Source organism: Camelus ferus, chromosome 1 (genome assembly GCF_009834535.1).
Source record: "Camelus ferus isolate YT-003-E chromosome 1, BCGSAC_Cfer_1.0, whole genome shotgun sequence".
Classification (NCBI taxonomy): domain Eukaryota; kingdom Metazoa; phylum Chordata; class Mammalia; order Artiodactyla; family Camelidae; genus Camelus; species Camelus ferus.
The window spans coordinates 47,705,565-47,720,335 of record NC_045696.1 but is presented as its reverse complement, the minus strand read 5'-3'; the positions used below and the strand labels follow the sequence as shown (position 1 = coordinate 47,720,335).

The 14,771-nt window shown below is 36.0% G+C and overlaps 1 protein-coding gene across 1 annotated transcript in view; it reads left to right on the top strand.

Annotated features, from left to right (window-relative positions):
* The window catches only part of MORC1 (MORC family CW-type zinc finger 1), a 143,973-nt gene that overhangs the window by 14,315 nt on the left and 114,887 nt on the right, over nucleotides 1-14,771 (top strand). The window contains 4 exon segments of the mRNA XM_014565682.2: nucleotides 441-531; nucleotides 1,198-1,306; nucleotides 6,767-6,926; nucleotides 8,701-8,806. Coding sequence (XP_014421168.2) covers nucleotides 441-531; nucleotides 1,198-1,306; nucleotides 6,767-6,926; nucleotides 8,701-8,806 — 466 coding nt within the window.

The window sequence follows — 14,771 nt, the reverse complement described above, 5'->3', positions numbered from 1 at the left end:
AAGAGACAAAAACCATAGAAATTACTAATGGTACAAATGATTATAGCACCTTTAATTTATTAGCATTTATCAAATGACGTGTGTTATTCAAGGTTAACACATCATCTCATTTAATTCATTTCATTCATCTTCATCAACAACTCTGGGATGTAAGTGTTAGTAGTTCGCCTTTAGGGACGAGGATATTAAGGCTCAGAGTTTTAAACTCTACTTACCCAGGGTCACATGGCTGGGTCTGTCTGACCTCCTTCAATATATTACCGTTAAGATCCTGCTCAGAGATTATTGAGCCTAAGAAGGATCTTCATCTCTGGGCTGACCCAAAAGGTGTCAGTTTGTCCCAATGTCCTGAAATATGTATGACATCCTGACAGCTGGACTTCTGGCCAGTGTGAGTGACTTATCAGTCCTAACCACTTAGATGTCTTTGTCAATTATAGAGGAAGCTTCAGATATCATTTACTTTGGAACATCCAAGAAACGGTTATCGACCTTGAAGTTTATTGGGCAATATGGCAATGGTCTTAAAAGGTGAGACTTTTTTTTCTTTTAATTCATATATTATTGATGTGGATTATTGAGGGAATAATATTTAGATAAAGGAAATCTTACAGAGAATGATCTAAGTTTGTAAAGATTAAGAAATAATATAAACTTGAGAGTCCTACCTTGTTTTAGAATTTTCATACCCATAACTGACTTAAATCTTCACAATATTTTTCAATTTAAATCTCAAGTAGGTGATGAATCTTTTTTTCAGGGATTGCTGAAGTAGCACCCCTGTACCTTGGAGCTTCATTGTATTTTTGTGTTCTGTTGTTTCTCAAGCATACCACAGTGTAGGTGTTATGTGTCCACAGCATATTTTATTAGTCCACCTCCATAAAAGGTGAGGACATGAGGACACTAACACGTGTGTAACACCTGCCAGGGACAAGATGATTGTTCTTTGCTTGAGCCCTAGCACCTTATCTTCAGTAGTCACATCCCAAGCAAGAGTGTGGCGCTATATTAGTTCAAATCCTGCTTGGCTTTGAGGAAAAAAATCATACTTGTACTCTCTTGGTTTTTGGTTAGCAAAACATTGGAGTTCTTTCTAGGAAAAGAACAACCCATTGTAGTACACAGTATCATGCCTGCCTGTTCCTTCTTTCTGCTGTTTGAGGTGTAAACCATTGTTTTTGATTTTTAATATAGTGGATCCATGAGGATTGGAAAAGACTTTATTCTTTTTACAAAAAAGGAGGAAACGATGACCTGTGTGTTTTTTTCTCAGACGTTCTGTGAAAGAGAAGGTCTGAATGAGGTAAGGGTTGAGATTTTCCTTTGGTTCCCATGGTAATGGGGTTGTTTTCATTTACCATCTCAGGAGATAAAGTCTATCATAGGTTCTTTCTGATTATGATTTAGAAAGTTAAGCAGGATACAAGATTAACATACGGAAATCAGTTGCATTTCTTTATGCTAACAATGAAATATCAGAAAAGGAGAGTAAACAAACAATCCCTTTTAAAATTGCATCCAAAAAAATAAAATACTTAGGAATAAATCTGACCAAAGAAGTAAAAGACTTACACATGGAGAACTACGAAACATTGACTAAGGAAATTAAAGATGACTTAAAGAAATTGAAAGATGTCTCATGTTCTTGGTTTGGAAGAATTGATATTGTTAAAATGGCTGAAGCAATCTACAGATTTAATGTGATCCCTGTCAAATTACCCAGGGCATTTTTCACAGAACTAGAACAAATAATCCTAAAATTTATATGGAATCACAAAAGACCCAGAATTGCCAAAGCAATACTGAAGAAAAAGAATGAAGCTGGAGGAATAACCCTCCTAAACTTCAGACACTACTACAGAGCTACAATGATCAAAACAGCATTATGTTGATACAAAAACAGATATATGGATCAATGGAACAGAATAGAGAGCCCAGAAATAAACCCACAGACTTTTGGTCAATTAATCTTTGACAAAGGAAGCAAGAATATCCAATGGAACAAAAACAGTCTCTTCAGCAAATGGTGTTGGGAAAACTGGACAGCTACATATAAATCAGTGAAGTTAGAATACTCCCTCACACCATACACAAAAATAAACTCAAAATGGCTTAAAGACTTAAACATAAGACAAGACACTATAAACCTCTTAGAAAAAAAAAAAGGCAAAACATTATCTAACATAAGTCTTAGCAATGTTCTCCTAGGGCAGTCTACCTAGGCAACAGAAATAAAAGAAAAAATAAACAAATGGGACCTAATTAAATTTATAAGCTTTTCACATCAAAGGAAACTAAAAAATAAAACAAAAAGACAATCTACAGAATGGAAAAAAATATTTGCTAAAGGTGAGACTGACAGGGCTTAATTTATAGAATATATAAACAGCTTATACAACTTAACAATAAAAAAAAAAAAAAAAAACAGCTCAATCCAAAAATGGGCAGAAGACCTAAACAAGCAATTCTCCAATGAAGATGTGCAAATGGCCAATAGGCACATGAAAATATGCTCAATATTGCTAATTATCAGAGAAATGCAAATCAAGTCTACAGTGTGGTATCATCTCACACCAGTCAGAATGGCCGTCATTCAGAAACCCACAAACAATAAATGCTGGAGAGGGTGTGGAGAAAAGGGAACCTTCCTACACTGTTTGTGGGAATGTAGTTTGATACGCCCTTATGGAAAACAGCATCGAGATTCCTCAAAAAACTAAAAATAGACTAACCATATGATCCAGCAGTCCCACTTCTGGGTAGGTGTATATCTGAAGGGAACTTTAGTTTGAAAAGATACATGCACCCCAGTGTTTCTAGCAGCACCATTTACAATAGCCAAGACATGGAGACAACCTAAATGTCCATTGACAGAAGACTGGATAAAGAAGTTGTGGTATATTTATACAATGGAATACTACTCAGCCATAAAAAAGAATAAAATAATGCAATTTGCAGCAAGATGGGTGGACCTGGAGATTGTCATTCTAAGTGAAGTAAGCCAGAAAGTGAAAGAAAAATACCATATGGTATCACTCATGTGCAACCTAAAAAAAAGCCAAATGAACTTGTTTACAAAGCAGAAACAGACTCACAGACATAGAAAACAAACTTAAGGGGAGAGGAGTGGGAAAGGATAAATTGGGAGTTCAAGATTTGGAGATACTAACTACTATATATAAAATAGATAAACAACAAGTTTATACTGTATAGCACAGGGAACTATATTCAATGTCTTATAGTAATCTATAAATAACATGAAGACGAATATATGTGTATGTATGACTGAACTATTACGTTGTACACTAGAAATTGACACAACATTGTAAACAGACTCTACTTCAATTTAAAAAAAGAAATTTAAGAATATATATATGTATTTGGGAAATGGAGAGAGGGTGGCTGCCCATCCTGGGGTCATTGGAATCTTGTCCTATTGATCTTTTCTTGAGTAAGTTTTTAACTCCTAGGCAGTTTTCAGAACTTTATTATCCAGGTACACAAATCTTCAGGATAAGAGGCTCCCTTTGGCACAATGAGCTTTTTGGAAGAAGCCTACAAAACAATTACTCTACTTGTCCAAAAATAGATGATCATTTTTAAAATAAATAGAATACTGGATTCACAATACTTGGAATATGACATCTAAAGAAATTGAATGCAAAACATACTTAAAACTATAACTCTAACTCTCATAATTTCAACTCCATTTGCTGACCCAGAGACATTTTATTAATCTGCAGTGTTTGAGTTTTACTATTATGAACATCAGTTATAATTCAGTATAGCAAATGCATGTTGAGGCATCGCTATCGGCCCAGCACTGGATAGACCCAGCTAGAAAGCAGAAGAAAACTGTCTGACTGTCAAAGTGTTCTCAGTCTTGTCACAAAATAAGGCAGACAAGTGTGAATTTGATAAATAACAAAGCAAGGGTGTTTAAAAAGCATGCTGTTCAGTGAGTATGTGTTCCTGCTGTTACAGAACTATCCAAAGCAATGATGTGGATAGAGAGATTAGAGAGCCTTGAGTGGTCAATGAGGGTTTTTATGGAGAGGGTACAATTTACAACTGTAAAGGCAGGTATGTGGTGAGAAATGGCATTTGGCAAGTGTCAGACTGGGAGATGATTGTAGGTTTGGAGGGATAGTATGGAAATTGCCCAGCAGGAAGCCGTCATGTCCACTGGCAGTCCTGGCTTGGGGCTGGAGCAGTCTGTAGGCAGTAGAGAGTAGCTGAGTGGGATTCTGACATGAGGAGGAGCCATACTTTAAGCATTTACATTATGTCTCTTGTATGTAAAGGGCATGGAGGGAAGTTGGGTCACAGCCGAGGTTATAGCTTTCCTAAAATGGGCCATTCTCTTTTTTTAAACTAAAACCAGCAACCCCTTCCCATTTCCACTTATACAGAGGCAATCTCCTTCAACAGTATTTTGATATTTTCCTGCAAATCTCTATGTAACATGCTTGTATTGCTACTTCTTGATTTGATGTAGGCATTATTTGTTAACCTCCCACTAGAAAACAGGAGGGTTTACCTATTTCTTTTTCTTTCCTCCTATCACACATACCCACCCTTCCAATTCTCCACTCTCAACATAGTTCGAGTGTAATTTTGGTTATGCCAGTTTTCAGTGTTTATGTTACGAGACTGTATGAACACTATGCACAGTTAGGCTGTCTCATGAACTATCATTTTTTCCCTTTCCTGCACCACTTTTAATTAATAATTAATAATTGCTTAGTGTTCTGTGTGCTTATCTCTGCCTGCATGTGTGCTGGTTTTATATGCCTTTATCACTATGTTAACCCCAATCCCAAGCTGCCATTTTGTCAGTCCCACCTTCTTGAAGAGCTCTGCTTTGGAATTTTCTCAGGCGTTGCCCCTCACACTCCTGCTTTCCAAAGCTGGCATTCATCTGTCATCCTGGGATCTGCCCTGCCACCCTCCTGGCGATTCTCTTCACCTCTCTTCTGTGTCACATTTCAAATTTCTTTCCTTGCTTGCTCCCTTTTCTTGTTGTGACACATCCTCCGTTTGCTTTCTCAGCAAGAGGGCATGAGAGAGAAAATATTTTGAGACTTCATATGCAGGGAACTGTTTTTATCGTACCCACTTAATGATAGTTTGGCTTGGTATTTTTTTCTTAGAATTAATTTTCTTTCAGGATTTTGAAGGCATTGCTCCATTATCTTCTAATTTCTAGTGTCATTATTTAAAAAGCTTGAAGCCACAGACATAGAGAACAAACTTATGGTTACCAGGGGTTAAAGGGAATGGGGAGGGATAAATCAGAAGCCTAAAAATTGCACCTCTTGGGGAGTAATGGAAATGTTAGCTGTCTTGATTGGTGGTTTCATAGGTGTATACATCTATCGAAATTCATCAAAGTGTACATCTGAAATATGTGTAGTTTACTGTACAGAAAGCATATCACAATAAAGGTGTAAAAAGATAAAAATAAGTTATTTGAAGCCATTTTAATTCCCAAGTCTTCTGTGTGACCCATTCTTTTTTTTTTTTTTTTTTGAAGATCTTTGTTCTTATCTTTTCTCTTTTGCTTTCTGTCCTTTATAGTTTTTGTTTTGTTTTCCTGGAGATTTTTCTAACATTTCTTCCAACCCTTTCTTAGAAAAATTTTCCTATAATCATATTATTTATTTCTAAGGAATATTTAAATTTTCTCATCATTCCTTTTTAAAGATACATAGTTCTTGTTTCATGGATACAGTATTGCTTCTTAGAGCTCTGAAGATATCAACTATGATTGATTTTTTCCCCCTGAAATTTTCATCTTTCTCTTACGGTTTTTGTTACCACTGACTTGCTTGTTTGTGCTTGTTTATTTGGTCTGAATCACATTAGAGGCTTTTCTTAGATGGCTTTTAATCCTCAGTACTTTGAAGATCAGTCCAATAAAATGTCAGTTGAAAGCTCTGGGAGTGTAGTGTGGGTGGGGCTTGGCAGCCATGAGTGCCACAATAATGTGATCTAGATGGCCTGTTTTTTTTGGAAATCCTCAGTGTCTTTCCTTCTGGGCTGGTCAGCTATCTCAAAAAAGACCCCTACAGTCTTCTGCCTGAAGGCCTAGCTGACTGACAGCTTCCTGGCAACCAAATGAGAGAAGAGGTCTGGGGTTCTCAGCATCCAACATGTATACTTTTATATAATCCCCCTAATTTCAGTATGTCCCTAGCCAACTGTGCATGATTTGTCCTCTAATCCAGAAAAGCATTTTCCCACTCTTTCCAGAGCATAGACATCCCGTCCCAGTGGAGGTGGGGGAAGAGCTATTGCCAGATGGGGCTTCTCTTCCTTTTACCCACCTCCAGAGTTAATTCATGCCATCAACCTCTGAGCCTTTGAGGAGACTGAGTTGTAAATCAGGCTGGTTCTTCTCTTTTCTGGCATGGGCTTCAGACTGGTTTTCTTGGATGTGCTGTCATATGCTTTTCAGCTTCTAAAATGCCGATACCATTGCTCCCTCTGCCATTCAACCCATAGCTCAGTAGGGAGCTGAAGTAGACTCCATCTGTCTGCATGTTCTGCAGTAGAGCATTTTAGAATAAAACTTGGAGTATACATATTTGTTACTCGTCTTCTCCTTGTAAAACTAGAATGTGGGGGAGGGGGAATAAACTTTAACTTTGTGTTTTATAATTCGGCTGGATGGTAAATGAACAGAATTAGGATCAGACAGAAGAATGATGGTTTTCATTTGTGTATTTCATAGTAAATTGATGTGCATTTTTTTAAATAGGTTGTGGTTCCAATACCTTCATGGTTAACAAGAACCAAAGAATCTGTCACAGATGATCCTCAAAAGTTCTCAACAGAACTGTCTATAATTTATGAGTACTCTCCGTTTAAAACTGAAGCTGAATTGATGCAGCAATTTGATGTGATCTACGGGAAGTGTGGTAAGATCATCAAAACTCTGAAATTTTGATGGAAGTATTTGTTTTCAGTGTCTTATGAAAGACTCAATGTTTTCATATTTTTTCTATTTATAATATCACATGGGATATCATATGGGGTGGTTATTTGTCTTATTTATGTAACTTTTGTCTTAGGCGAATCCAAACAGGAATCACTGTTAAGTCCCTGACACTGGGAGAAAGGTGTGTACTTGTATAAGCTTGGTGAAGCTGGATGGGAAGAGGGTGATACAGTCCCTGCATGAGACAGCAAAGTCTGGAGGTGTTTACTGCAGCATCCAAGATTAGATGATCCCAGGGTTTATAAGACTGTTAGCAATTTATAAAGTAACCAGTTCAGACTTCTGTGCCAGTCTTTCTTCAGACTTCTACAACTTTTCTTATCTAGAAACAAAAAGAATCCTACTCTAGAGAAAGCTATTTGCATTCTGCTTTTTGTAATAGTTATTGGCAGAATTCTGTTATGTTTATAGTAAAATTGTTTTATGTTATGTTGTCTAGTAAAATTCTGAGAAACTTTGTTTCTAACTTGGTCTATGTTACCTTCAGAATTTCTTCTCTAATTTGTTTAAAAGGGAAGTTTTCTGTTATTGTTTTCCCTTTGTCATAGAGGGAAAAATATTGGCAGCTAAGTAAATATTCATTTCATTAATATCCACATGGCATACTTTAAAGACAGTTAATGTAATCTCTTAGCTGCCTTCCAATTGTGAAATGCTCATATAAGTAGTAACAAAGAGTCTAGTACTTCCTGAATACTTTTCTAAATGCTTTGTAAAAGTTAACTCATTTAATCTGTAAAACAACTCTATGTGGTAGGTACCTCATGAGCTCCATTGTGTAGACTAGAAAACTTAGGTTCAGAGAAGTTAAGAAACTTATCTGAGGCCATTATGCTAGCAAATGATTGATCCCAGATTTAGACACAGGCATTTAGGTTCCCAAATCCAAGTCCAAATCCTCAGTCACTCCACTGTTCTCCCTTCTGTTTTAGTATTACCAAAAAAATTATAATTGGTTGTTCTTTTAATTTCTCTGACGTTGCTATTTGTCCTTATATTATAATCAACATCATAAAGAATTTGGACTTCTTTGTTTACTTTGCATTAGAGCAGAGGTCAGCAAACTAGGGCCTGCAGGTCAAATCCTGCCCCATACCTGTTTTTGTAAATAAATTTTTATTGGATCATAGCCACATCATTCATTTATGTATTCACTACGGCAGCTTTCATGTTACAACTGTGGAGTTGAGTTGTGAGTAGTTGTGAGAGGCCTGAAAGGCCTGAAATATTCATTATCTGGCCCTTTACAGAGTTTACCAACACCTGTTTTAGGGCCTAAAAGCAATACTTCATATTTACACAAATTTAAAAAACTCATCTTTGTTCTTATGGGCATTGATTTCGGTTCTGCCAATGAGAGCTTTACCTATAATACAAATTTGGCTCAGGCTTCTAACAGTTTTTATAATGCAAATTATGAAACCAGTGCCAAAGTTTAAGAATCCACATTGAAATATATAATGAATTGAGTAGTAAAAAGAAGCACTGTACTGTAGAAACTCAACACTCCTTGGCACAGAGTAGAATTTGCTGTAAGACGTATATTTTGGAACTTATCCAAGCATACTATTTACTGAAGTACAAAAGGAAATTCGGTCTATGGCAGGCTTAATTCCACAGATGAAACAATAGCACCATGACTAATACTTAGTGTAGTTAAATATTGACAAGTCAAACATCTACTTTTCCACTAGGAACTTTGCTGGTTGTTTATAACTTGAAGCTTCTGCTTAGTGGAGAGCCTGAGTTGGATGTTAAAACTGACAAGGAAGATATACTGATGGCGGGAGCTCTTGAGGAGTGAGTAATTTGTGCCTTTGGCAGAATGTGTCTCAATGGCAGTGAGCTGGAGTTAGGAGCCCTGCATCCTGGTTCCAGGTCTGGGGCCACTGGGCCTTAGCACTGGGATAATTCATTTTACCTCAGTTAGAGATGAAGTGAGCTAGGCTAGACCACTGAGTCCCAAATCTGGCTGTGCCTCTGAGTGACCTGGACAGCTCCCTGAGAAGTATAGAATCCTGTCTTGTCTCAGATCTACTGAGTCAGAATCTCTAGATATCAAGCCTAGAAATCAGTTTTTCGTATGTTCGCTGGGTGATGCAGAGGTGCCAGCATGGGTGTGGACCACTGGAACATAAGACATCTAAGGTTCTCTAATTCCCAGACTCCTATTTTATGAGTGTTAAAACTGAGGAAAAAAACACAAGTTCATTGTTCATTACAGATCATTAAAAAAAAAAAAGACATATTATATGGCGTGAAGCAAAAAGGAATACGACTGAATGGCAATTCACAATGGCCTTATGAACCACATACTTGCAGTTTATAAAGAAATAAATGAACACATTCATTTTTCTTGGTTACTGGGGATCTGTAGGAAGTAGAATGAGAAAGCACTAGGGGGCATGGTGAAAAAGTGTGGTGAAATAATGGCAGGGTGACCAAACTGTGATTTCCCTAAAGTAACTTTGTATTTAAAACTTACTAGTTTAAGCCTGTAGTCTCTTAGTGTCAAAATGCTAGAGCTAGGGGGGATTTTAAAGGAATTTAATTCAATCTGATTATTTTATGAACCAGGGTTGTTCAATAGAAATATAATGAGAGCCACAAATATAAAACTCATATGTCATCTTAAATTTTCTAGTAGCTACATTAAGAAAAGTAAAAAGAAACAGGCAAAATTTCTAATTTTAATAATGTTTTTGTTTAATCTGGTACACAAAAATATTATAATTTCAGTATGCAAAATATTGAGACATTTTACATTCATTGTTTTCCATCTAAATATTTGAAATCCAGTGTGTGTTTTATGCATATAGCACACATCATGTGCGCCTGTGGCCGGTAGCTACCATACTGGGCAGTGCAGCTTTAGACTAAGAGGTTAAGAACCAAGTAAACACATCATCTTGGAGAGCTTTTTCTTTTGCCTTTGAAGTGCAATTTTGAAAGTCCTTTCCCCAGTTAGAAAATTTAACATTTGTTAACACAGTTTTAGATTATCTTTTCTATTTTTTTTCTAATTTATAATTTTTTCTCATTTTGTTCTAACATGTAGAATTCTTAATTTACACAGAAATGAAGGTCTTTTGTGTTTTTTTTTTTTTTCTCTTGGAAAAAAAAATTCAGCCTAATTACTGTTCTGCAAATGCTGGGAACCCTTTTGCCAACATTAACATGCCAATATCAGAAAGGAGGTCCAGAGCTTTTACTGGCACCTCCATTACTGTCTCCTCCTTTTCCCGCTGGCCCTGCCTTTCTGCTTAACAGCTGGTTCCAAAACCGATGTCTCATACTATTTAAAAGCTTTGAGCTCACATTTCAAACAGTTATCTGTCAGAGAGCCTTGGCATTTCAACACTAGCATCAGGAAACAAATTATTAGAAAAATAATTTGACAGCTATTCTTTGGAAAAATTCTTACTGTTTTCAGATTGTTTCATGGAACCAGAAGCCTCTTAAGCCATTTAGAAAATTAATTACAAAATAAAGAAAATGGATCAGACACAACATATACAATTAAACTTCGGAACATTGACCACATTGGACTTTTTTGTTTGATTTTCAATTAACAATTTCATACTTTAATCACAAGAAAAGTTTTCTAAAGACAAGAATGGGATTTTATGAGGAAGGATTATTGTAAGGAGGAGACAACTTCTATATCATGGTTGCTATACATTTCATAGTTTCTGCTGTGACTACCATGATGGTGCCAAGAAGGGACAGTATCACCTCCTGGGGAGGGGTAACAATGCCACTATAGTTCTTCTAAAAAGTCAGTGGATTCTGACATTAACACCTAATTCCTCTTCTCTCAGGGACTAGAAAACCATTCAGTCCTTGGGCTCAAGGAACATGTCTGGTCCAGGATGGATCTTTTTCTGACTCCTCTTCCATTTATGACTTCTGATATTTGAACTTCTAATCTGGTAGAATTTACATAATGTTGGTTTCAAGAACAAGTGGTTTGTAACATAACTTTTTCACCATTTCTTTTTCTTGTTACTGTATCCCCACAAAGCCACTGGGCATAATTCTGTATCTGTCTAAAACAAGTTTCAAACCTCAGAACTGTATAATCTTCACCTTTAGTCTTAGATGGTGTGCTCCTGCTGAAAATAATTTTCTACATAGGAATAGGAAGATCCAAGCGTTCAGGCTTTTGTTTGGCCTTGGAGAAGAGGTTTTCTGATATGATTTGTTTTCTTCCAGTTTTGTTTATTGTAAAAGCAAAAGTGAAAGAATATTTTTAAAATTGTTAAGGGGAAGAATTTATATATCATAATTGATTATTTGTATTATTTCATTCTGAAGTATAGCCTCATTTTTCTTTTTTCATTTACGATTTATTTCTAAACTTTGTTCTCCATTATGTAGTCTTAATATGCCTCCTGGTTTCTTTCCTTTTGAAACACCTTTATTGTGGTATACTTCCTGTGCTCATAATGATTTATTGATAAGCGGCTTTATGCCAGTCCATTAAGTTGATTCATCGTAATTTATGTAATAATTCCTGTATTTTGGATAGTAGCATTAGTCTCAGTGTTTCTCATTATTTGTGGATAATGTTGAAATAAATATTTCATACAGGTGGATTTTTAAAATTTTTTTAAAATTATTTTCTTTAAGACAGATTCCCAGGCACAGAACTACTGAGTCCAAGGGTCTGAACTTTCATACATTTCTTGTGAATATTTGGCATCAATTTTAAACTTAGCAATCAAAACCTTTTATCATTCTGCTATGGGCTTAAGCTCTAACTAGTAATCCAACCATTGGCAAGGCCTTGTTTCAAGATGACAGTAACCTCATGAAAATTTCCTTAGGAGTGATGCTCAAGCACACAGGCAGTGGCATGTGCTTTGGAAGTATTATCTGAAAACAACCCGTTTTCACTTAAATTTAAAAAATTATATGTAGATGCCAGTCATCTCAGAACTTCAGAATGCAGATGAGGCAGAAGTTTGCACTAGTGTGTGAAATGTTAAATTGAAGTTTGAATCTGTGAATGTGGTATGTGGAAAGGGCCAGGGAAACACACAGAGGTTCCAGTGTGATGTGCGGAAAGTGAGTTGTACCTGCAGGGAAAGAATTGTGTTGAATTTTTCATGTTAAATTAAAGAAAGTTTCCAGAAAGGAAAGAAGATGGCATGAAAAATAGCTTTGTAAGAAATCAAAAGAAAATCAAGAGTTTGGAACAAAATGGAGGGGCACGGGGGCGCTGAGAATACTGAAAATTAAAGGTGAGCTAATAACAGAAAACAAGTTATTTCTTTAGGGCGTGCTTAGACAATTTTTTTTATCTGTAAAATATTCACTTTTCCTTATTTAAAAAAATTCTTTTTTACTTTTTTTATTGAGTAATAGTCATTTTACAATGTTGTGTCAAATTCTAGTGTACAGCACAATTTTTCAGTTATACATGAACATATATATATTCATTTTCACATTTTTTTTCACTATGAGCTACCACAAGATCTTGTATATATTTCCCTGTGCTATACAGTATAATCTTGTTTATCTATTCTGCATTTTAAAAATCCCAGTCTGTCCCTTCCCAACCCCCGCCCCCTAGGCAACCACAAGTTTGTATTCTATGTCTGTGAGTCTCTTTCTGTTTTGTATTTATGTTTTTTTTTTTTTTTAGATTCCTCATATGAGTGATCTCATATGGTATTTTTCTTTTTTTTTTTAACATTTTCTATTGATTTATAATCATTTTACAATGTTGTGTCAAATTCCAGCTTAGAGCACAATTTTTTAGTTATACATGAACATATGTATATTCGTTGTCACATTTTTTTCTCTGTGAGCTACCATAAGATCTTGTGTGTATTTCCCTGTGCTATACAGTATAATCTTGTTTATCTGTTCTACAATTTTGAAATCCCGTGTATCCCTTCCCACCCTCCGCCCCCTTGGCAACTACAGGTTTGTATTCTATGTCTGTGAGCCTGTTTCTGTTTTGTATTTATGCTTTGTTTGTTTTTGTTTTTTTTAGATTCCACATATAAGCGATCTCACATGGTGTTTTTCTTTCTCTTTCTGGCTTACTTCACTTAGAATGACATTCTCCAGGAGCATCCATGTTGCTGCAAATGGCGTTATGTTGTCATTTTTATGGCTGAGTAGTATTCCATTGTATAAATATACCACTTCTTTATCCAGTCATCTGTTGATGGACATTTAGGCTGTCTCCATGTCTTGGCTATTGTAAATAGTGCTGCTATGAACATTGGGGTGCAGGTGTCATCCTGAAGTAGGGTTCCTTCTGGATATATGCCCAGAAGTGGGATTCCTGGGTCATATGGTAAGTCTATTCCTAGTCTTTTGAGGAATCTCCATACTGTTTTCCATAGTGGCTGCACCAAACTGCATTCCCACCAGCAGTGTAGGAGGGTTCACCTTTCTCCACAGCCTCTCCAGCATTTGTCATTTGTGGATTTTTGAATGATGGCCATTCTGACTGGTGTGAGGTGATACCTCATTGTAGTTTTGATTTGCATTTCTCTGATAATTAGTGATATTGATCATTTTTTCATGTACCTATTGATCATTTGTATGTCTTCCTTGGAGAATTGCTTGTTTAGGTCTTTTGCCCATTTTTGGATTGGGTTGTTTGGTTGTTCCTTATTAAGTCATATGAGCTGCTTACATATTCTAGAGATCAAGCCTTTGTCGGTTTCATTTGCAAAAATTTTCTCCCATTCCGTAGGTTGTCTTTTTGTTTTACTTATGGTTTCCTTTGCTGTACAGAAGCTTGTAAGTTTCATTAGGTCTTTTTTATGTGTTGTTGGATTCTATTTGCTAATATTTTGGTGAGGATTTTGGCGTCTATGTTCATCAGTGATATTGGCCTGTAATTCTCTTTTTTGGTAGTGTCTTTGGCTGGTTTTGGTATCAGAGTGATGGTGGCTTCATAGAATGAGTTTGGGAGTATTCCCTCCTTTTCAGTCTTCTGGAAGAGTTTGAGAAGGACTGGTATGAGTTCTTCTTTGTATGTTTGGTAGAATTCCCCAGTGAAGCCATCTGGTCTTGGACTTCTCTTTGTAGGGAGGTTTTTTATTGCTATTTCGATTTCATTTCTAGTGATCGGTTTGTTCAAGTGGTCAGTTTCTTCTTGATTCAGTCTTGGTGGACTGTATGTTTCCAGAAACTTGTCCATCTCCTTTAGGTTATCCAGTTGGTTCCATATAGTTTTTCATAATATTCTTGTATGATATTCTGTATTTCTATTTTATTTGTTGTAGTTTCTCCATTTTCCTTTCTTATTTCGCTAATTTGTGCTCTCTCTTTTTTCATCTTTGTGAGTTTGGCCAGAGGTTTGTCGATTTTATTTACTTTTTCAAAAAACCAGCTTTTGGTTTGATTGATTTTTCTAGGTTTTTTTTAAATCTCTATTTTATTTATTTCCTCCCTGATCTTTATAATTTCCTTCCTTCTGCGGTTTTTGTTCTTCTTTTTCGAGTTCTTTTAGTTGGTGGGTTAAATTGTTTATTTGAGATTGTTGTTGTTTTTTGAGGAAGGCCTGTATCACTATAAACTTCCCTCTTAGCACTGCCTTTGCTGTGTCCCATAAATTTTGTGTGGCTGTGCTTTCATTTTCATTTGTCTCGAGGTTTTTTTTTAATTTCAGCTTTGATTTCCTCATTGACCCATTGGTTTTTTAATAGCATATTGTTTAATCTCTAGACAATTTTTGTGTATTAATTTATATTGTGGTGATTTTTGGAACTCTGGACCAAGTTACATATCTCAAACT